Source organism: Chenopodium quinoa, unplaced genomic scaffold, assembly GCF_001683475.1.
Source record: "Chenopodium quinoa cultivar QQ74 unplaced genomic scaffold, ASM168347v1, whole genome shotgun sequence".
Taxonomy (NCBI): domain Eukaryota; kingdom Viridiplantae; phylum Streptophyta; class Magnoliopsida; order Caryophyllales; family Amaranthaceae; genus Chenopodium; species Chenopodium quinoa.
Window position 1 is genome coordinate 1289912 of NW_018743175.1, and position 24631 is coordinate 1314542.

General features: G+C 34.9%; 2 protein-coding genes and 1 long non-coding RNA gene across 4 annotated transcripts; 2 read left to right on the forward strand and 1 right to left on the reverse strand.

Annotated features, from left to right (window-relative positions):
• The first annotated feature begins 926 nt into the window (after positions 1-926).
• Positions 927-4692, forward strand: LOC110732354 (inositol 2-dehydrogenase/D-chiro-inositol 3-dehydrogenase-like). The gene is made up of 7 exons (XM_021912287.1): positions 927-1312; positions 1410-1580; positions 3047-3211; positions 3304-3468; positions 3828-3962; positions 4099-4196; positions 4297-4692. The coding sequence occupies exons 1-7, from the start codon at positions 1100-1102 to the stop codon at positions 4502-4504; spliced, it is 1155 nt and encodes a 384-aa protein (XP_021767979.1). The 5' UTR covers positions 927-1099; the 3' UTR covers positions 4505-4692.
• A 937-nt stretch (positions 4693-5629) lies between these two features.
• LOC110732355 (DNA mismatch repair protein MSH4-like) lies at positions 5630-18301 on the forward strand. Its single transcript, XM_021912288.1, has 24 exons — positions 5630-5750; positions 7001-7204; positions 7295-7330; positions 7437-7549; positions 7840-7885; positions 8208-8254; positions 8627-8734; positions 9448-9523; positions 12099-12171; positions 12272-12414; positions 12507-12592; positions 13081-13220; positions 13322-13461; positions 13533-13583; positions 13719-13782; positions 14484-14627; positions 14714-14781; positions 14885-14943; positions 15432-15588; positions 16343-16395; positions 16469-16567; positions 16750-16864; positions 16968-17090; positions 17795-18301. The coding sequence occupies exons 1-24, from the start codon at positions 5688-5690 to the stop codon at positions 17957-17959; spliced, it is 2373 nt and encodes a 790-aa protein (XP_021767980.1). The 5' UTR covers positions 5630-5687; the 3' UTR covers positions 17960-18301.
• A 54-nt stretch (positions 18302-18355) lies between these two features.
• LOC110732356 lies at positions 18356-20583 on the reverse strand. 2 transcript variants are annotated; one of them, XR_002513477.1, is made up of 4 exons: positions 20263-20583; positions 19768-19882; positions 18936-19666; positions 18356-18797 (listed from the first exon to the last, which is right to left on the reverse strand). It is a non-coding gene; the product is annotated as an uncharacterized LOC110732356 (long non-coding RNA). The 2 variants fall into 2 exon arrangements; XR_002513476.1 differs by having other exon boundaries at positions 19470-19666; positions 20263-20492.
• Positions 20584-24631: the final 4048 nt, after the last annotated feature.

Below are 24631 nucleotides of genomic sequence, written 5' to 3' on the forward strand. Positions count from 1 at the left end.
CTCATGGTAGGTCAATTCCTTTCCATCCAAACTCACCACTTCATCACTGGTCCCCCTCTGAGTACCAAAGCGATATACCAAATATTCAGTCTTACTCCGACTTAGCTTAAACCCTCTAGATTCCAACCTCTGCCTCCATTGCTCCAACTTGGCATTAACCCCATCTTTAGTTTCATCCACCAAAACGACATCATCCGCAAACAGCATACACCATGGAACTTCATCTTGAATTGGTCTAGGTACTTCATCTAAAACCGTTGCAAAAAGAAAAGGGCTCAATGCAGACCCTTGATGCAATCCAATTGTAATAGGGAAATCTTTTGTCAACCCTCCACATGTCCTCACATTTGTTGACACATCTCGATACATATCTTTAACCAGGTCCACATACCTTCGTGGGATACCTTTCTTCAACATTGCCCACCAATGGAGGGGAGAAAAATGGAGGGATTAAATTGTAAGAAATTCATCTCTCCATCAATGGAGATGTTGGAAGGAAAACTCATCTTTCTTCCCTCCCCTCTCATTCCCTTCCCCTCCCTCCCCTTCTTTTCCTTCCCTTTTTAATATCCAAACATACTGTAAGGCTTGACTAAGCAGTAAGCACAACATAGACAATAAGCACAACATAGAAAAAAGGCTTTCGTGATGGGAGAGATATGCCTTAAGGCTTGACTAACCACAACATAGAAAAAAGGTTTCACACACGTGCACAATCGATTAATTTCGTGACATGGGTTGGATTATGCCCAAATACAAAATAAAAAAGTCAAGCATGGTACATGAACCACTATAACTATTGCATTGGGTTGTCTTTTGCTTAGATCCAATTAGACGTGCTTTAAACTAGCCCCGCCAAGTGTCATCTTAAATTCATAAAGTAGTAACCCGACCAAGTGTCATCTTAAAGTTAATAACATATCCAATCCCAAGTTCCCAACCCACGTAAGTAACAATTCTCTCATCCAGTTACAATTTACAAACTCTACCCAACTCCCACTTGACCATTATCCACCAAAACGCCAAATTCACCCACAGAATTTCCATTTGAACTGAATACTCCCACAGTCACAAATCTCACGATCTTTCCTCAACAACAATGGCGGCAGCAGCAGCAGCAGCATCAGAGCAAGAGGAGAAGACAGTAGTAAAGTACGGGATAATAGGAGTTGGAATGATGGGAAGAGAACACCTTATCAACCTCTACCACCTCCGCGATCACGCCGTCTCCGTCGTCTGCGCCGCCGACCCTCACCCTCCTTCCCTTGATTCCGCCCTTGATCTTGCTCACTCCTTCAATTGGCCCCTTCAGGTATAATTTTCACTTCTAATTTTGCTACAATGTTAAAATAATGTTTGAGTTTGATTGCTGTTTGGTTCAATTTTAATGGGTGTTGTTGGGATTGAAGGTGTTTTCAGGGCATAAGGAGATGTTGGATAGTGGTTTGTGTGATGTTGTGATAGTTTCATCTCCAAATATGACCCATTATCAAATTCTTATGGATATTATTGCTCATCCTAAGCCTCATCATGTTCTTGTTGAGAAGCCTCTTTGTACCACTGTCCCCCATTGCCAACAGGTATGTTTCTAATCTACATTGCCCGGACACGGGTACTTGTATCGGATATGGGTAATGTTTAAGTCTCCGACTTGCCAAGTTGCCAATTCTGCGAAAATTTTACATGAATTTTATCCATGTAAAGTATTGGGAATCCAACATTAAACTTGAAATGAATTAAGAGTACGAGTAACAAAGTTTTCTGCATTATATTTTTGGTTTTTTTTTGTATAATTGCTTTGATTTATCATGAATTTATGATTATACTATTATGAGGTTTAGTGCTGGCAAATTGGCAATCAAGTTGTATAATATTAGAAACTAGATGATCCTGTGCGATGCACGATTTTAACGAAAAAAAATTATAGTGTAGAACTCGTATGTACAATGAATCTTTCAATTTTGTCATAAATTCATTGGAAGGAATACAGTTGCTATTCAATTTACTTTACTCTGATTTTCTAGATTAAAGTTGTTGAAAGAATTTACTTAGCTTGTTTACGAAGATTATGGAGCTCATGCCTTTGAGCCGGCTCTAGTTATGGAAAGGAATGCATGTTGTACTTAACTGTATTTGATTGTTTTCCACATAGTGAGGCAAATTTGAAATGCCAGAAAAGCTGAACTAGGTTTTCTTTCAATTTCCTTGAATTTCTCTGCTGCTACATTGTCCCTCAATGAATAGTGTAATACTTCTGTAGTTGGTTGTACCATTATCCAATATTGACTTTCACAACATCATGGGCAACCTTAAAGGAAGAATTTTATGCCCAAACTGCATCACATGAGTTGAGTAACATGAGGAACCCTCACATTAGCTCTTTTGCTTTACATCTAACTGCAATTGTAGTAGATACAATAGATCAGAAAAAGTTGGTTCAGAAATTTGGATCCTCAACAATGGATGTAGCATTGTTGTGTTGAACTGTTATTGTACATGGTGATAGAGCCAATACAGGGGTTATAAGTTCTTAAACCTTACTCCTTATCCCACCCGATGGTATTCCTTATTAAGTAATCATTGACAAGCAAACACTAGAAAGTCAGACTGAAACCATAAGATATCTGCGTGCAGCATTCCGTCCCTTGTGTCCAAAACTCTTTCTGGTCCTTGTCTACTTTGGAGTTTAATTAAGGATGATCATATATATATAGCTCATGCAGATTGATTATGTATAAAGATTGTTTTATGTACTTTTGGACTTATATGTTGCATGATAATGCTTTCATCTGTTTTCATGTTTATTTTTTGTACAGTCCATATTACTTGATTGAAGTATGGGTATGCATTTGAGTGTTTTATAGGCTAATTCTGCAAGTTTAGGACACTGGTTTTAAATACAGGTAGCCATATCTGAGTCCATAGATGAAAGATCTGACATATATTTTGTACTCATATTCTGTTGGGGTGTTTCAAGTTTTCATCATGGGTATGGTTGGAATTAGTCAAGTCAAAGGATACTCATAATCGAAGCTTTATTTTTCAGGTAGTAGATGCTGCCAAGGAAAGACCAGATATAATGGTGCAAGTGGGTTTAGAGTACAGATACATGCCACCGGTTGCCAAGTTGATAGAAATAGTTAAGGGAGGAGAAGTAGGTCCAATCAGAATGGTGGCAATAAGAGAGCACAGATTTCCTTTCTTGGTTAAGGTTAGTAATGCTACAATTTTTATGAACCAATCAGGCACTCGCTGTAAATCTGTAATCCCTGGTTTTCTATCCTGTTTATCGATCACATATAGGTCAACAACTGGAATCGATTCAATGCTAACAGCGGAGGGACTCTAGTGGAGAAATGTTGTCATTTCTTTGATCTCATGAGATTAATTGTGGGTGCAAATCCTGTTCGTGTGATGGCTTCTGGTGCCATGGATGTTAATCACAAGAATGAAGTTTATGATGGAAAGGTAGTAATTTTGCTCAGTGAAGTTGCTTATACATCTAATTTATTAATGCAAAATTGCAAAGTACAATATTACAATGATATCAAATAAATGAGAAGACTGATGTTTGCAACGTCTGACTATGAGGAACAAACAGAAGGTAATGCATTAAGTGGACTCATAATTAAGTCTACATCAGTCAGAATGGTCATTAAAATTGGTAAAAAGGTCCGCCACTTGAGTCTTTTCAGAAACGCCTTTTAAGAAATTAAATAAATTAATTTTCTGCACATTCTAGTATTCAGATCCGAGTTCACTTAAAATCATTCTTGGCAAAAAGTTGCAATGTGGAGTCCATAACAATGTGGTTGCTTTTGAGACAGGTACCTGATATCATTGACAACGCATATGTTATTGTGGAGTTTGACAATGGCTCACGGGGCATGCTTGACCTGTGCATGTTTGCCGAAGGAAGCAAAAATGAGCAAGAAATATCTGTAGTTGGGGATGTAGGAAAGGTGAAACCTAATTGTTAAATCGACTCCATAGCATATCCAATTTGTTGATTTATTTCCACACAATCCTCGAAAAACCAGAAGTGGCATGTTGAGGTTTTGTTTTAATACTCATGAATCCTTGAAAATCTCATTTCAGGGCGAGGCCTTTGTTCCAGAGGGCATTGTGAGGTTTGGCACTCGAGAAGCGGGGAGGAATGGTGTGCAAACTATACAAACAATAGATGAACGAATAAAGTAAACCACTCTTTCTCTAAATCCTATTGCTTCAAGATATGATGACCAATGTTAGTAAAATAGTGCTTCTCTAATTACATTATATTACATTACATTGCAGATATGATGGATTACATCATGGTTCAAGTTTCTTAGAGCACCTAAACTTTTTGCATGCCATTAGGAACAAAGGCACCCAGGCGCCTGAGGTGGATTTAATAGACGGGTTGATTTCGGTTGCTATTGGAGTTGCTGCACAGGTTTCAATTGAGCAGGGTAGGTTTGTTACAATGGAAGAGGTCTTAAAAGGTTCTGAGGTTGCTGAATAATCATCACCTCATCTGTCTGTATAGTCCGGGAGAGTGTTTTAATACGCTCCTATCGGCCTCTTTTTTCTGTAACATTAGTAAGAAGTGCCTTTGTAAATCTCAGAATGTTATTAAGAAATTACGAAGTATTATTTAAACTGTATAGTATATTATTTCAAGCAATTGCAACTTTTGAATGTTATTGTCTATATCAGTGTGTAATATCAAGTACCTCAATCTCTATTTGACAAATCATATCTTCAGGAGTTGTTAGTTGTCACCAAATTTGTCCATGTTTGTATGATGATTTTGATCATGGGTTAGTGTTGGACTCCTAACCTAACAGATATATTATTAGCTAATTTTATTCCCTTAAATTTTTAACATAATAATGTTCTACTCGGAACTAACCATTGTTATAAATGGAAAATAAAGAGAATTTAAGATTGATATACTAAGATACCAACCCATTAATCCATTTATACTAAGAGTACACACTGTCAGCTAACACATTTTGAATTTATCTAATAACCTTGACACGCTATATAGCATTTATGATCTTATTTTTTTACCGGAAGTGTCAAAACTAACCCAACCAATTAGATCCTATCCAATTTGAAAACTGAATTCAGATTCCAACTTGCATAGAAACAATATTTATCATGACTCAGTTTTGAAATAAATCCGACCCGACCTGTCCTCATCAAACCCAACCCACGCACTTGAATATCATACAACTATGCAAGTATTACCTTAGGGCTTGTTTGACATTGTTTTTTGTTTTTAGTTTTCTGTTTTTTTAAAAACCAAAAACCAAAAACAGGAAACAAGAAAAAGACGTTTCCACTTTTTTGTTGTCAGTTTTCTAAGTTATTAGGATTTTAATAAGTTTGACTAATTTTTTATTTATTATATGACATATATCATATGATTTTGAAATTAAAAAAACCAAAAAAAAATAGAAAATCTAAACAATGCCAAACAAACCCTAATTACCGAGTACAAGTTTTCTTTTCACCTTGTCTAATTCCAATCCATTTTTTAAAACACCGTGTCACGTGAGAGACGTGAGTAACCACCTTTATATCCTTTTTCTTAAAAAACAGGAGGGAGCAGAAGCATAAGTCCTACTCGGAACGCCTCGCGCGCATTTAAAAATCGCAGTTGAGAAAAATTTGAAGCAAAGGAACTCTAACTCGTGACAATGGAGGATGATGGAGAGAAATCGAGCTTCGTCATCGGCATCATTGAAAACAGAGCCAAAGAGGTATTAGTCTCTCTCTCCTCTACTTTTATTGAATTTTCGGCAAATTTCTTCTTCAATAATCTGCAATTTTTGGCTGTTGTAAATTATGATGAATTAGGTTTTGATAATCGTCGAATTTGAACAATTTGAAGATCACATTTGTTCAATTGCCATTTTAGGAAAGCCTCCGAACAATTTTTTTTTGACAATTTTGATTGCCACCTGAATGAATGCGACTGCAAGTGTTTGAATTCGTTGTAATTGTTAGCATTCACTTAGATTAGTTTCTCAATTTCTACGAGAAATGAATTATGACAATTTTTGATGATGAAAGCAAACTTCATTGTGTACTAATACTTCTATTTCTGAAGGATTTGTTTTCAAATTTTTTCAATGTGACCAGTATGCATGCAATAGCAAGTGTTAGAAATTGTTCCTAAAGTTAGCGTTAGCGCATTCACTTTAATAAGTTCCTCAATGTCTGAGAGAGCTGAATCATGAAATTTTCGAAGATGAATGCGAACTTTAATGCACACTATACTTCTCACTCATTGGAGCACTTTCACATGGAGAAATTTTATATCAAATCATGTGTATAATTTATTTATTTATTTATTTATTTTTTATTTTTTTTTTGTACAAATAGTTTATTCTGTGATTACATATTTACATGTGGTTTTTCAGGTGAATAAGAATATAGATATTGAACTAAGATTTCATCATTTTGCTTAAATTTTTTTGAAACGAAGAAATATTGACTATGTAATTGCATTTAATTTGATAGTTAAGTCACTTAAGTGGAATAGTAAATTTACCAATTCAATATAGCCAAAAGTTCTTCACGGGAGAAGCGATAAGTTTTCTGCAGCTGTTCATTTGCCTCATCTATGGTGTTTATTTTATTTTTTTATTTTTTTTTGGGAAGACCTTACTCTTCAGGATTTCAATTTTGTTGTATTGGTGATTGTAATAAGATTTTTTGTTGTGTGTAACGAAGCTTTTGTTGGACTGCTCTTTAAGGATCTTCTAGGCTGATTTTACCTTATCTTCTCCTCAAATGGGGGTTGGGGGGGGGGGGGGGGAGGTATGGGGGACTTTGTTGATTTTAACAAAATCTAATTGCTGCTGTCAGAATAAAAACTTGGGTAATATACTAATTTGTCAATTTCCAAGGATTTAAGGGGCTCATCAAGGTATATAGTTTGAGTTTTAATGAGATCTGCTAAATTTGATAAGTCGTGTGAAGAGAGTGCTAATATTTGTTTGGACAGGTTGGTGTTGCGGCTTTGGACTTAAGATCTGCTTCACTTCACCTTTCCCAGTACATTGAAACCAGTAGTTCTTACCAAAATACCAAGACCTTGTTGCAATTTTATGACCCAATGTCAATTATTGTTCCTCCTAGCAAGCTGGCTCCTGATAGTATGGTTGGAGTATCAGTAATAGTAGACAGATATTACTCTGCAAGCAAGAAGGTGATAGCCCTTTTCATATCTACTGCACAATTTTTGTTTTTTGGTGTGGGCGTGTGGCATCTCAACAAACAAAAATGTGCTTTTTTGCAGGTAATAATGGCACGTGGCTGCTTTGATGACACCAAGGTTGAACAATCTTACTCCAAAATCAAAAGTTCAATTGAGATAACTAGCTAATTGATATTGATGTTCTATGTTAAGTATCTTTTTCTGATGACACCTTTATGGTCAGGGAGCTGTCTTGGTCAAGAATTTGGCTGCAAAGGAACCCTCGGCCCTTGGTCTTGATAGTTACTACAAGCAATATAATCTTTGCTTGGCTGCAGCAGCTGCTACTATTAGATGGTAATTTCAAATGCTCCTCCTATCGTTTATGAAAGATTTTATAGCTTCTTCAATAATCAAATCAAGATTTCAAAGTATATAATCTTCCATTTTTGTTTATATTATTAACGATCACTCTCCTGGAGACTTGGAATGTGTTTTTGAAGGAACCTAAGCTCATTGCTGTGAATAAGTTGTTGATATGGAACATGTACAACTGTTTGTTCATGCATTTATACGAATTGATGTTCCTTAGAAGGGCTAAGTCAAGGAATCAAGGATTATAAACTATATATATTGATGATGTGCAGGACAGAAGCAGAAAAAGGGGTTGTTATAACTAATCATTCATTATTGGTATGCCTTGCTTTCTTTATGTTCCAATTGTTTTTTTTTTTCCTTCATTATAATTATAGCACAAGTCAATTGCATATCTTTGTTCAAGAAAATCCAACTTTTTTGCAATTTTCCATATAATTCTCTTCAACCTTTGTACATATCAAACTTTCAAAAGTTAAAGGATCAACATTTAATGCTCCTAGAGCCTGTTTAGATTCATCATGAGAGGCAAATTTTTCTTTCTTTCTCAATGCTTCACAATATTGCACATTCCACTCATAGTTCAACTTTCTCATTTGTTGTGGATAATCTCAACTTTCACATCCTTCTAACTTTTCAGGTCACTTTTAATGGGTCATTTGATCATATGAATATTGATGCTACTAGGTACCTTCTTGAATCTCTAATAAAACTTCATTCCTTGTTAAGACAGTGCATGTACATTAATAACTACATTGACTATACATGAAAATCTAACTAATTGGGATGGCCATCTCTGATCTCTGTAAATGTAATGAAGCTATATAAAACACTGACATTGATTGATTCCTCAAAGGCTTCCTGAGTGTCTCAGAATTCTATGTCTGGGAGCTAACTGCAAAAGGCAAGATTGTTGAGGATGAACATTTGTTTTTTGGACTCTGATCAAGAGCATTCTATCTATCCATCATGGTATCAGAGATGAATGTCTATTGGCACTGCCCCTTTATGCTGAGATAAGTGTCATTAGAAACATTAATTTCTTGCTTTTTTTTACAGTGTGCAAAACTTGGAACTCATCGAGCCATTGCATTCCAATCTTTGGGGCACAAACAACAAGAAGAAAAGTATCTTCCATATGCTTAAAACAACTAGAACCACAGGGGGGTACGCTTTCAATAATTTTGCTGGTCCATTCAGTGTGTGATCAACAATATTAACATCTTCTGCCCAATTTCCCCTTTTAATATTAATAGTGAAATTTCTAGGACTTTCTACCTTTAACTGTTTTGAAGATGATCAGAAAGTGAATAGATTCAATAGACCGTAGAACTGCTACTATTGATTTACTCCCAGTCTCTATCATGTTAATTATACTGTTCTCAAATATTTAGATCAGAAAATGATAGATTTAATAGACCGTAGAACTGCTACTATTGATTTACTTACAGTTTTATATATATATATAAGGCAGTGACCTATTTCTTCCATGAAGCATGGATCTGAAAAGGATTATGAATATATAAGGCAGTGACCTATTTCTTCCATGAAGCATGGATCTGAAAAGGATTATGAATCTGTAGCTCAAAAGGCTAGCATGAGTAGCTAATTAGAGAGCTCTTTTCCTGTAGGAATTATTTATGTGTTGATTACTTATTTGAATCTTGAAATTTCAATCAATTATGATATAGTATTCTGCTAAAAAAAAATATGTTACTGTGCAAATGAAAGGTTCAATATTGGCTAAAAACAATATTGGCTGTTCCTTGCATCTCCAAAGTTCAAAAGATCTAATGTAATTTCATTCTATACATACAATTTAATCATGAACTTCTATTATTTTCCTGTTTATCTGTCCTTATGTTCTGTATTGTTCTCAGCACTAGATTACTCCGTGCTAATCTTCTGCAGCCTCTGAAAGATATTGAAACTATAAATGCTCGCCTAGATTGCCTGGTTAGTGTTAGATGCTTGTCTTTGGAAATCGGCTTGTTAAATTTTCTAAATCCTAGTACAAAACATATTCAAGTGTTAAGACACGAGGATACATACCATTCTAATGTTGGACTCAAGAATGGGGATACAACATTCATAAAATACATTTTTTGATTCTCTTAAATTTATGCATACTTATCTTGGGCTAACTTGTTTGCCTCTCAAGCCCAATTGTGAGCACATATCGCAGATTTTTCTGTTTTTGACGTCGTTTAATAGTTTCTTCTTTTCTCTATTGATATGTGGTTGTCTGGTTGATGATTTACTCCCACCATCCCGCATTAGTTTGAACACTTATCAATACTTAGAGTTCTAGGAAATTAGTTGTGGCTGTGTTATTTTATACTTCCTCTGTTCCACAAATATTGCAACAAAGGATGAAATTATGCATCCCAAAGCACATTTTATATGTTAAATATCTATAATTATATAATTGTAAAAATTACAAAAAGTTGATATTGTGAAAGTATTTTACGAGACGAATCTAACAAGACCCCACATGACATGACTATATTTACTTTACATATAAATCATAATTTGTGGTCAAATAAGCATGATGAATAGTGTAAAAGTCCAGTTATTGCAATATTACTAGAACGGAGGAAGTAAGAAAGTAGATGTGACGAGATTTAGTGAGAGTACTAGTTTAGGCCCCGTGTCATGCACGATAAGTCTATTTTTCTTAAAGAAAATAATAAAATCTAACAAACAAAATTTGATATAACATACATATCAAACCTATAGAAAGTACATTGTCATAAATCTATATCAAAAGGCAAAGCAAAAGTTTAATGTATGAACTCATATTTTAGATAAAACTAATTGTACAACAATTTGTACTTCGGGTGTATTCTATTTACCTGATTTTCACTTATCTGAATTTATCTGAATTAATTGAACTTAACTTAACTTATCTTAACTTAATTATCTGAATTTAACTTAATTTATCTGGAACTTATTAAAACTTATTTTAGTCGTAATTTGAACCTTGGTAACCCTTATCATAACTTATTTTTCATGAACTTAACTTATCTGAACTTATATTAACTTATCTGAACTTAAATGAACTTATTAGACCTGAAATAAGTGAAAATAAGGTGAACACAACAGACCCTTTATTAGAGCATGCACATTATTGAGGAAATCTAAAAATTCTTTCTCCTTTGTTATTTTTACTGTTTTATTTTTTATCTCATATTTCACGAAGTTTTATCTATGTCGTTATCAATTTTTTTTTTGGAAATTTTTTTTAAAGAAAACCTTAATTAAAAAAAAAAATAGAAGTTGGTAAAATTACATTAATATTTTACTGAAAATTAATTCAATTATTATTGTTTCATAAGATTTCAAATCAATAATATGAATAGAAATGTTTTTTTTTTTTTTTTTTTTCTCCGACGATCCCCACTATACGTTATTTTAATGTAACGGTAATTCTAATGTGAATTTTGTATGCATGTCCCGTTATTTTATAATAAAATTGATATTTTATACGTTACTAAAAAATAACGGGCAAAGTTAGTAAATGAATATTGAAAAAAAGGTAATGAAAGGATATTAAATTTTTGGCAAAATCTAATACTCCTTATAAAAGATAATTATACAAGAATTGGAAATATTTTAGGTAAATGTGTATGTAAGAATAAAAAAATACCAAATAAAAAATAATATTTATAAAAGATTTGGAATAAAATTATTATAGTTGAATTGTACAAATATTCTACAAAATTATTTTGGCTAAAAGGGAAGGGGAGTTTTGGAGGGAAAAAACAGAACCAGGATGTGACACGTGTCACTCCCGGTGTCTGTTTTAGTATTAAGTTATTGATGATTGTATCATTTTTTAAATAGTAATGCAGGCATAAAAGGAATTAGTAGGTCCAAAAGGAGAGATGACATGATAAAACAATTGGCGGTACTTTCCAAAAAAAATTAAGTGTTCTAACTAATTTGGTGCAAATAAAAAGGAAAGTGTCCAAATTAATCGGGTGCAAAGGGATTAAGAATTTAGGAGAAATGTGAAGTGTTGGTTTAGATTCTATACCTTTTTGGGGAACCTTGAGGTAAATGATGGGTTAAACTGACCTTTATGGTTGTTTATGATTATATATAGTGAACCATACCCTTGTTTCAAACCCTAGATCTCATATTATCTAATTAATAGGGCCACTTAGAATTCATTGAAAATTATTTTTTATTGAGGTTTTGTCAAAGATTACAAATGTTCCTCAAATTTTGGGGGTGACTGCTACTTTAGTTTTGAAAACTACATGCACCATTGCAAGATTTACACCCCAAAAGTATCTAACAATGTCCTTGACTGCTCTAGTATCTTCTACTGTTCTATGGCTGTATTGACTAGGTTGAGCCGATTTGTCATCCTATTTCCTACCTGATTGTGCATGAGTTTGGTCGTCCTGTTTTTTAAATGAGTTCATTTACCTCATGACAGTTTCATCATTACTCTTTTCTTGTGGACTGAGTCCCCTGAAGCTTATAGTTGACAAAAAGATCTTTTTCCACGATTTACATACAGGATGAATTAATGAGCAATGAACAGCTTTTCTTTGGACTATCTCAGGTTCTCCGCAAATTTCCAAAAGAAACTGGTATGGAAAAGAAGAGCAGGAAAACCGAAGGGTTTCACATATATATTATTTGCTCATATGTTAGTTAACAGTTGCAAATGCCTTTGATTTCTATATTCAGATAGAGTATTATGTCACTTTTGCTTCAAGCCAAAGGTCACAAACAAAGTCTTGGCTGGTGACGGTGCTAGAAAGAGCCAAATAATAATATCAAGCATTATACTTCTCAAAACTGCTTTAGATGCCTTGCCTCTACTGTCCAAGGTATATTTCACTGCTTTGATAATTAACAAAACATGTGCACTTCTATTCCATTTATCACAGCCCAACTGCTGATAATCCTTGCATTGCTTCAGGTGCTAAAAGATGCAAAAAGCTTTCTTCTTGGAAATATCTACAAATCTATTTGTGAAAATGAGAAATATGCACTCATCAAACAAAGGTATTCCAAATTCTCGTCTGCTAAATGTAATTTATGTAAATTTCTTTTCGTATCATGAAAATCTCTGTATCAACTGCTATGAGATTACACTGAATTATGTGCATTTCCATTGACAAATCAGACTAAAACCAATGCCTATGTAGGTTGTTATTCACTCATATACTAACTGACATGCTATGTTCTTAGGATGCTTCTGATTAGTCACTTTTTCAGCTCTATTTGTTTTCTTGTTCTGGCATTGCAACATCCTGTCAACCTTTTGCAACTTACTAGTAGACAGCAGCCTTGAAGAAACTAATCTTTGTGTTTCTAGCCTTATATCAGTCTGTATGGCTAAAACGAAGCCTTTGATTAAAAGTCAACGAACACAAATTTTTCCACAAGCTACTTGTGCATTTTCTGCAATTTAGTATATTTTCCCAAAACTAAGAGAAAACACTTGATTTTATTTGGCTAAATCTATTTCGAAAAACCAAATTGTCTTGCAGAATAGGAGAAGTAATAGATGAAGATGTAGTCCATGCAAGGGTTCCTTTTATTGCTCGAACACAACAATGCTTTGCTGTCAAGGCTGGTATTGATGGGCTGCTTGATGTTGCTAGGAGGACATTTTGTGACACTAGTGAAGGTATTATTTGCTTTATTTGTCTGGGAACACCTTTTTATGACTTAATACTTATAGGAAGTCTATCCACTTTTTCACCATATAAATTTTCTCGTGCCTGACAGCAATACATAAGCTAACAAACAAATATCGTGAAGATTTTAAACTGCCGAACCTAAAACTTCCTTTCAACAACAGACAAGGGTTTTACTTCAGCATACCTCAAAAAGATGTTCAAGAAAAGCTTCCCAGCAAGTTCATTCAGGTTCTGAATTTGAACATTCTGACTGTATATTGTGTTTGTATACCCCTACAGTTTCTGACTTTTAGAAGCAGGTTGTCAAACATGGAAACAATATACACTGCTCTACGTTGGAACTTGCATCTGTAAGTATCATTTTGATAATCATCATTTACACCATCACATTCTGTTTTCACCTGTATCTTTAAATTTATTTGTAAAAGTTTTTCATTTATTTGTACTTATATGTCTTTTATATATATTGCTCGTAACTTCTGCAGCTGAATGTCAGAAGCAAGTCTGCAGCTGCAGAGTGTTGTGTGAGAACAGAACTATGCTTGGAAGGTTGTATCTAACTTAATGATAATTGAGAAGGCATTAATTTTTAGTAGTTTTGTACCACTTTTAATCAAAGGGTAATAACTAATCAAAAAAATAAAAATTAAAAGGGTAATAATATATGCTCCTCTTTGAAAATAATTTTGTAACAGGTGTTGTCTAACTAGTTGACAACTTTGCTATTGTAAAGTTTATCTTATGCTACCCTTCAAGGCTTTTTGCTTGAAAGTTGAAACATGTAAGCATGGAATTTGGAAATACAATTATAGGATAAAGTGAAAAGTGAAAGCCCCTCTTTCTGTCTCTAGTGATCAATGTAGCATAACTTTAACTTGAACTCAACTCATAATCAAGCTATAAATATATACAAGTACTAGATTCCCTAATTGGACAGAGCTTTTTAATTTTTTTCTTCTTCTCCTTTTTAACTGAAATTCGATAATTGATACTGCATTACTTAAACTAGTGCTTCAGTCATTACAAAACTAGTATTCAATAATTTTAACTGAGCATGTACTTTTGGATATTTATCCCTTCTTTCTTCTTTCTGAATTTGAATTTTTGTTATGCCCATTGATTGTTACAGTTACTGTTTCACACATAAACATCGTGTCTTATTGACGACAGAAAATTGGAAATAAAGATTTTTAAATATCAATGCAATAGATCTACTATGAGAACTTAATTATGTTCCATTTGAACCACAGCTCTCAATGATGCCATCAGGGAAGATGTATCTGCACTCACTTTGCTTGCAGAGGTCTTGTGCCTTTTGGATATGATTGTCAATTCATTTGCTCACATGATATCAACCAAGCCAGTTGATCGGTATATTAGACCAGGATTTACAGGTAATCTCATATGGTTGGCTTAGCTTTAGGTTGTTCAATAAGCATTTAAGTGCCTGCAGCAATAATTACATCATGTCATCTTGCAGATAGTGGCCCATTGGCAATTGATGCTGGAAGACATCCTATCCTTGAGAGTATACACAGTGACTTTATTGTATGAGATAGATGTGTTTATCTTGTGAAATTCTTCTTAATTATCTTCTTGCATAAGAGATATATCTAAACAAGTTTTCTTTCTCCAATTCTTCTTTTGGCAGCCCAACAATGTTTTTCTTTCAGAAGCATCAAACATGGTGATTGTTATGGGTCCAAACATGTAAGAAACACTTCCATTAATTATTTTTCAACATAGTGCTATAATGTATGAAGTATGTATCTGTACAGCACAATGGCATAAGTATTTTTTTTTTGTAAAATCTGAAAATTATCAGTATTTATGTGTTTCATCTTTGCCAGTCCTTGGGACATCAATAGAAGCTCAAGATAACTGAACGATTATTGTGTACAGAGCTCATGATCCACATAGAAATTGTAGTTGCTTTTGTCTCATATTGACCTATCCTAACATAAAATAGAGAAACCTTGGTATCTAGGCTATATTTGGAAGTGATAAGGTGGCTAATGAATCGAATCACCATTCAACATATTGGTTAATTCTCCTCCTCCACCCCCCCCCCCCCTCCCTCTTTTTCTTGGAGTTGGAATTTTTCCATTCAACATATACCATCAAAAGTATGCTCCCTTTTGTTTATACAAAGAGATCCGGCATAGTTTACCCTTGCAATAAAGGATTTTTCTTTTCAGGAGTGGCAAAAGCACTTACCTCCAACAAGTGTGTCTTATTGTCATCCTTGCTCAAATTGGCTGCTACATACCAGCTCGATTTGCCACTATAAGAGTCGTTGATCGTATATTTACTCGAATGGGAGCTGTAGATAATCTTGAATCCAATTCTAGTACGGTATGTTCTCTCCACGAGTCCACGACATGGGATTAGTGGATTAAATTACTTTATGCTATGCTATCCAACATTCTGAAAAACTAAGTTATGTTCTGACATTCTGCCCTATACTGCCTATTTAACTGGCAACGGAGTACAGATGTAATAATAATAATAAAATAAATAAATAAAAAAAAAAAAAGATGCCAAGTATAGAATGACTTTGTGCCTGAATTCCCATAGAGTGTGTATATTGTGTGCCTGACACCAGACCTGGCCTTCTTCGCCATAGCCTACATGATATATGAAAAAAGGGGCTATAGTCCATAAGGATCTTTAATATACTTATTAAGCATTGAAAGTGAAGTCTACAGTGTTTAGCAAAGAATTATGAAATTGTCACACATTTACACCCTAGAGTCTAGACAACTTCCATATTTTTCTAATGGTTGCCTACTTGGGACAGACCTCCTCTGGATACACTGTCCACCGTAGTGCCTATGCTAATTTTTTAGTTGAACTGCTGGTGTGGTTTCTTTAACCATTTAAGCAGGGAATGATGAAACCCTGGCTCCCTGTACCTGGTTCTGATTGCCTATACCCTCTGAACAAAGACCTATCAGAAGTCCTGTTAAGTTTTCAGATGTTAAAGGCAATGCACTTCTTCAGTAAATTTTATTTACTTAAGCAGAATATATATTAGTGCAAGGAAACTTTTAGTTTACTCATTTCTACAGAGAAACAGTCATTACATAAATCTTTTTTGGTTTTACAGTTCATGACGGAGATGAGAGAGACAGCATTTATATTGCAGAATGTTTCTCAGAGGTACATGTGAGGTTTAATGGTGTAAGATGTTTTATAGTTGTCATATTGACAGTTCTTTGTTGTTTACAAGCAGAAGTTTAATTGTCATGGATGAACTTGGGAGGGCCACTTCTTCATCAGATGGATTTGCAGTTGCATGGAGCTGCTGTGAGCATCTGCTATCTCTGAAAGCGTAAGCAGCTGAACTGTTATCTTGGAATCTACTTATTCTGCTAGCTTCCATATTCCCTTTATTACACTTGTTCTGTGTCTGCATAGTGTAGACTACTGGCTCCAATAAAGGTTTTGTTTAGAAAGTTTTTGGCATTGCTTTATCCAGGAAAGTTGACATATGCTTCTTTTGCTGATCTCTAGGTACACGATTTTTGCCACTCATATGGAAAATCTGTCAGACTTAGCAACCCTCTACCCCAATGTGAAAATTCTACATTTTCATGTCGACATAAGAAACAACCGATTGGATTTCAAGGTAGCAATCTAATCTACAAATTTCAAACAAAAAAAAAAGAGGCCAGAAAGGCATGTTTCTTTATTTTTCTGTGACTAAACACTTGATTCATTCATCTTGCCAGTTTCAACTGAAGGATGGGCCTCGGCATATTCCCCACTATGGCCTTCTACTTGCAGGTGTAGCAGGACTTCCTAAATCCGTGATCGAGACAGCCTCAGTCATCACGTCTAGAATCTTAGAACAGGTGATATGTATTGAGAACTCTCTCAGTCTCCCTCAGTTGTCCTCTTTGGCTCAAATGCTTTATTTTAGCCTCCATCACTTAACTTTCCTCTTTGGCTTAAATACAATTCTAACCAAATCATCTTTCTCTATTTCCAATAATCTAACATCGTTAGGGTTAATCCTCGCACATTTTAAAACTATTTATGGAAAGTATATAGGCTGGAGAGAATAAATTTTTCTGTGATCCCAGGGGATGGCACTAATTGCTTGTTGATGAAGTCTTCATAATTCTGTATCAAACGATTTGTATGCTTTGTTTTCTTTTGGTGAAAACATCGACTTATTAGATTAGATAACTGCAGTCCCAAACACTGGATCATATGACCCCTTCGACACTTAGTAAAATGAAACAATGGGAGACCATAAGGTTCCTCTAGGTTAGCAAATGATTTGAAGATATTTTTTTTTAACAGACCTTGAAGTGCTAGAGAGGGTCAATCTTTCAAATCCTCATGATCTCCATACTTCCTAGTTCCTAGTTTATTTCTCTCTTTTTCTGCAATCGAATTAGAACCTAACAATAGTAGACCATTGTAAAGCCATTTTTCGCTCTTAATATCAACATTTACTAAACCTCTAGCCTCTCAAGATGGTTTGACTCTTTCAATATGTCAGAAAGATTTATGTTGTCTAGTAGTCACATTTGAATATTATTTTGTGCAGGAAGCTAAGAAGATGGAGGTGAATGAATTGCAATACTATCCCATTCAGATGCTTTACCGTGTGGCACAGAGGCTGATATGCTTGAAGCACTCTAATCATGATGAAGATTCGATAAGAGAAGCACTTCAGACTCTCAAAGAGAATTACCTTAGTGGCAGATTGTAGAGTGCTTACGACCTGACGCACTTGAACTCTCTCTTCATAGGATATTTTTTGGGAAGGTTATCATTGAGATGTAATACAAAGACTGTTGTTGAGCTCTTACATTATAAAACTTTGTTGGACAAACTTCTTCTATCTACATTCTACAGCTCTACATGTTAGGAACTTCAACTAAATCACTATTTTCCCTTGAGGGGGTAGTCCAAAGAAATTAACTTCAAGATTGTTGAACATAAGTTAACCCAGCAATGATGTGCCTTTTAAATTGAAGAGATAGATTGTACAATTATATAGCTGTCAAAAAACAAAAAAAAAAAAAAAAAAAAAAAAAAAAAAAAAAAAAAAGACAATCAAAGTTGTTGAATGTCAAACAACATTCGTTCCAGAAGGCAAAAGATCTGAAAAGGGACTAGAAGAAAGTTTCCAATATTTTATTTCAACCAGAATTAGATACACCATCTGTCTTAGACTGCTGTTTTGCCTGTTTAAGAAAGATAGACTTGAACAATTCAGTACTTTAATTACAGATTAAGTAGCAATACAGACTAAAAAAGAACCCAATATTTGATGCGAAAAAAGGCCAAATAACCGAAATTAGATGTATCGACGAAAGGATTTGGTCTGGTTTATGTTCCATGTTTGCCCTGCAAGATGGCCTGTTCTTGAGGTTGACCACTGCCAAAACTGCTGTATTTTCACCTGCGAATGTATATGTCACAGAGCTCTCCTCTATGCTTGTGGACAGGATTGTAATTCCAGTTGATTCTCGAGTTGTTTCTGTGGCGTTGCGAACAGTGTTGTAAGGATTTCTCCGTACTCCATAATGCATGAAAGTTTACTTCTGCAGAAGAATGACAGGCGTGAGAGTCTTGCATTTTAGCAGTTAGTTTTCTCAGGTTCATTAGAAAAACAAAAAAATTAGTATAAAGGAAATGATAAAATGGGCATCAGATCTTGAGACAATTTAGAACTCTTTTACCCTCAAATAATTGTCAAAAGAGAAGGGAATGAATAGGAAGGAAGAGGCATAATGAACAGCAGTAGCAGCAGCAGCAGCAGCAGCAGAACAGAATAGCAGCAACATCAACAACAACAACAACAACAAAGACAAAGACAACAACAGTAGTAGCAATTTAGCAACAGCAGCAAAGTCTATAGCAAAGCCTCAACTACCGCAAAGCAGGGTGGCTATAGCTATAACATTAAAGACTGCATTAGCAAAGCCACAACAACCACAAAGTGGGGTGGCTATTGCTATGAAACAAAAGATCATTAGCAAAGCCTCAACAACCGCAGCGCAGGGAGGCTATAGCTATAAAATGAAAGACTGCATTCAACATTTGCTCAAAGCAAACTCATCTATAGTGAGCCTCCTACCACAAAGTGGTGTTGGCTACAACTATAGGAACTCAAGATTACTCATCATTTGCCCAATTTTTAAGAAAAATCAAAATAAAAAAATTCCAACCATATTTAGCATATGAAGCTAAAATGGGGTAACCAGGTGGAAAACCTCATTGAGCCTGTAGGAATTGAGAATCCTAAGGCCACCCAATTTGTGGCCAGCACGCTCTTTGGCAACTGACCTCTTGCTGTGCTGGAACTTCAACTGAGTTAAACCCTTGTTTGTTGGCTTACCATTCACAATACCTTTGGCGCCGGCCTCCTATGACCACCTCTTCTCACACGAACGCGGTAGACCACAAATCCCTAATAATTACAAGAATACAATCAGTTACTTTTACTCCAATATCTCAATCCATATAAAACACACTAATTGAACTTCATATAACAGATGGTTGAATTCCCACCATTCTTCGATCATTCTTTAGAGTTGAACACACCAAATTACTCATTTGAGCTTGAGGCGGCTTAAGCAAGGGACTCAATAACATTTCCAAGTTCGAACAATGTAACTTGATCCAGCTACAAACAAAATCCAAAATTTCAATCAATAATCAGAATAATAATCATCGAGTATATATTGTGTAAAATTACAATGACAAATAAGATATGTTACCACAAGCACTTCATTTAGCAAAGTCACACTAACCCTAGCAAACATAAATAGGGTTTCGGTTAAACGCAGAAGATACAAAGAATTGAGTCAGTTTCATGCTGATTATGAACCAATTCCAGAATACTAATTGAAAACCATTATTTTAGCTTAATGAATAAAAAATGCAATAATCAAGAACAGAAAATCCTTCAAAATCATGAAGCAATTTCAAAGTAGAACGTAATGTACATTGAAATTTAGAAGAAAGACACGAAATTAAGAAAATGAAAGAGATAATGAAGCTCACCCATCGCTGCTGGTGCTGGTCTTACTGCAGCTCAGCTCCCGGAGATGAGTAGGGTTTTCGCCAAATGAGGGGAGAGTGGTGAGTTGGGTGTTGTGGCCCTTCTGGGGGGGTTTTGTAGAAGGACAACAAATGAACCAGCAACCAACCCATTATGGACTTGACCCAAACAATGAATTGGCAGCTCATTTGACTTGAGACTTTGAGAGTCTTGAGACGTTGGGTTAGCAATTACTTCCTCCATCCCTTTATTTTTGCCTCATTTGACTTTGCGCAATCTCTAACACACGTGTTAAAACGTTTATATCTTCATTCCCATATACGTAAAAATTTTAAAAAATTAATATTAACTTTTTTGAATAGGGATATTAATTAAATTTACAATGAGACGAAACAAATAAGATCTCACATGATTATATTTTCTTTTGTAGAATAACGGGAATTTATGGTCAAAGTTTTTAAATTTTGACCCATATTTTGGCAATGAGAAAAAAAAATAGGGATGGAAGGAATAGCATGAAACACAACGTGGACAAAATTGTGAAAGTGGGAAATAATATCAATTTTACATAAAATAAAATGAAAAATGTTGAGATTAGTATGACTCTATGAAATTGACATAATACCCTCCTTAAAATCGAGATGAATCTAAAACCTTTCTGCCTCTCCTCTTCTCTCTTCCTCTCTTCTAGGGTGTCTTCAAATTCTTGGTAGTTTAAGCTGAAAATAGTCTAATTTCTTAGGAAATTAGATTATTTTCGACCCTTTTTCCTTTTTTTTTTCTTTAGTTTTGCAATTTAGTTTTCAATAAATCTACACGAGTAGTGTAGATATTCGTTCGCCGTTTTTTTTTTTTTTTTTTTTTGTGTTAGGGTTTATTAAAAAGGTAATCATTTTTTGCCCTATTATCAGTTCGTTGGTAAAGAGTTGTCCGGAATCGCAACAATTGTCAAATCTTCAAAGGCGTTCAAGTGAATCAGATGAAAATCATCCTTACGGCTACAACAAATCGTTAGACCGTCTCTCTGAAAAAGTTGTATATTCCAGCAATGTGTGCGAGAGATGTACCATAGTGCAATATTTATTCAACGATCGTAGCTTTGATGAAAGAAACCCTTATTTAATTCAATTTTATGTATTTGTTGATTTAGATTTCATTTGTAGATGATGTATGACTTTTGATTAATAAATTCATTTGTTTCCAAAAAAAAATAAAAAATAAAAATCGAGATGAATCTAACAAGACTTTACAAATGACTATGTTTAAAATACATATATATCCATAAAGTATTAGATTCAATAAGCATTGAAATTTCTCAAATAAGACAATCAATTAGAAATGCAGGTTTGAATTAAAAATCTTACATAAACTTCCATTGTATTCTATAATTTATACCTCGTATGATTTATTTTCCTTGGTTTTCTATTTTATCTTGTTTTCTCATTGACATACTTCATATTTCACAAGCTGAAAACAGCAAACAATCAATATTCTATAATTGATGTTATGAATATTATTAATATTTATTATACGTAGTATTTGTAACTTATTGTAAGGCTTTGTCTTTGTTTTTAACTTGTTTTTATCACTATATTCTCCATCTTCTTTAACATAACCAGTTTTATAGACTATATTCAAATGATTAATTGGGATCATCTCTTTTAAAAGATTAGTTATCCTACATTAGTGATGCACAATCTTCTATATCTTTGGATGAACCAAAATAATAAAGTATGGAATCTTGAATCATATGCATCTATCATACGTAATATATTCTTTGTACACCCCAAAAAATTTGATTTATATAAATTGCGTATTATATTCTCTTTATTTTCTTACATTTTTAGATAATTTTTTAAAATAAAGAAATAAATTATGCATAAAATATAAAATTGATTTGTGATTTTATCTTACATTTACATTTTTAAGTCAATATTGAGTACCAATTTAAGAAATACATTTACTATATATTTATATATAGCTCTAGAAGAGGGTATGTCACAAAGTTCACAAATATTGAATTGAAATAAGGGAAGATTACAAAGAAAACATATAAAAAAGAATGTATTGACGATTTCCTTATACGAAGTATAAGAGAGAAATAATCTTATATTAAACTACTCCAAATTCTTACCAATAATAATAAAACCTTATTCCAAGAACTTCTTTTGTGAACTAGCTTAATTAGACATTCTATTGACATCACATATATATTCTGATATTTTACATGCATATTGCATTATAAAAGACAAACATCACCATCAACTCTAAATTTCACGCGTCTAACACGTGCTTCAATTCTTGAAGATATATTCACCATAAATTCCACGTCTAAACTCATAATATTGTCATAACTCATTCAATTCTTACACTACAAAAAAAACAATGGCTAATACATCCCACATTATCTCCTCCACCACCCTCACCTTCCTTTCACCCCTTAAACCCTCAATCCCTCCACACCCCCCTTCATCTCTCAAGCTTCCCGCCATCGCTTTCGCTGTAGAAATAACCATAATTAGTTCCTTAATTAAAAGGGACTAAATATTGACCAATTTATTCTGCAAATATTTAGGCTGTATTTTTGGTAGTAGTTGCTGTAACCTTGGTAGTAGTTGCCTAATTTACAGGATACTTCTGTGTATAAATATTTGTACTATCACCAGCAATAAACACACAGAAAATTGCAAACACAATTCTGCTTAATTCTCTATATGGTATCAGAGCCGTAAGGTTCGGATCTTCGGGAAACCGAAACCTAAATTAGCCTCATCATATACCGGAGACTTACCTTGAAATGGGGGAACCACCGGAAAACAACAACAACAACCAACTGATTTCTATGGAACAGATGGAACAAATGTTCCAAATGTTCCAGAAATTAAACAAAAACCCAATAAACACTGAATCAGGGACATCACAAACTGTGCGTGTTGCTGAAAAATTGAATTTTACGAATTACACCAAATGGTGTAAATTGATGCAAATTGCAATTAGTGGCCGGGGAAGGCTCAATCACATCACTGCCAACCCCGTACCACCAGATGATCCGGAGTACGCACAGTGGGCACAAAGGGACTCATTGGTTCTGTCCTGGATCATCGAAAACATCGATGGAGATCTAGTGAACCAATTCCTAGATTATAAACATGCTCGAGATCTGTGGAAGGGCATTGAAACCCTACTCAGTAGTGGGAGGGACGAATTACAGACCTTTGATCTGAACACAAAGGCTGCATCTTTGAAGCAGGGAAGCGAAAACCTAGAGGTGTATTTCAGTAAACTGAATACCCTCTAGAAAGAAATTGATAGGAGAATGCCAAACCCAATGAAGTGCTCAGAAGATATTACCCTCTTTAATTCATTTATACAGAGGCAGAGATTATACCAATTTTTGGCTGGTGTTAACGACTCACTGGACAAAGAGAAGAGGGACTTACTGAATCAGGACCCTCTTCCATCAATTGACGCAGCATACGCATTCATTAGACGGGAAATTGCCCGTCGCGGGATAATGACCGGCGTTTCATCACCGGGACAAAATCCCTCAGAAATTGGAAGTGGGCTCGTTGCTAATCGCCGGTCGGAATCTTCATTCCGGCGAGAAGACAAATCCCACCTAAAGTGTACCCATTGTGGAGGAACGAAACACACCAAAAAGGGGTGCTTCGAAATTATCGGGTATCCGGAATGGTGGGAGGAATACACAAAGAAGAAGGCCGCCACCAAGGTCGGCGTGAACCAGACCGGCGGCAGGGCACATCTTGCCGTGAAATCGAGCCCAACCCCCAGTAGATCTGACAATGATGGTGGCGGAAAAAACTCAGGCAAGGAAGGTTGCGCAGAGAAGATCGCAAGCATGGAGGAAGCAGAAAGTACCACCGAGAATTATGGTGGTCAGGAAGGTAGAGAGCAGAAAATGGAAAGAGGGATTGAAAATGGGAAGGATGAGGCAAGGACGGTAGAAGACCTAACCCACAAAAAACCCACCCCCTCTCACCCTCTAACCGTCCCTCTTAAAACCCCAAGCCCACAAAATAAATTTAGCCCAATAAAACAAAAAATAGGAGCCCAAGTTGAAAATACTCAGCCCCCTAGCTTAAACCAAAAATCTTTTGGCCTCGTTTGTCATAGACCTATCCCGTGGATTTTTGATTGTGGAGCTACTGACACTATGACGTGTGACCCATTAGATATTAAAGCCACTCAAACCACCCATCGTAACCAAATTCAAACAGCAAACGGGGAATATATTCCTGTTTCCCAGGCTGGGACCGTTGATGTTACCTCGGACATTCATTTAAATAATTGTCTTTTAATTCCCAGTCTCACTCATAAGCTTTTATCTGTGAGTCAGTTGACTAAAGAGCT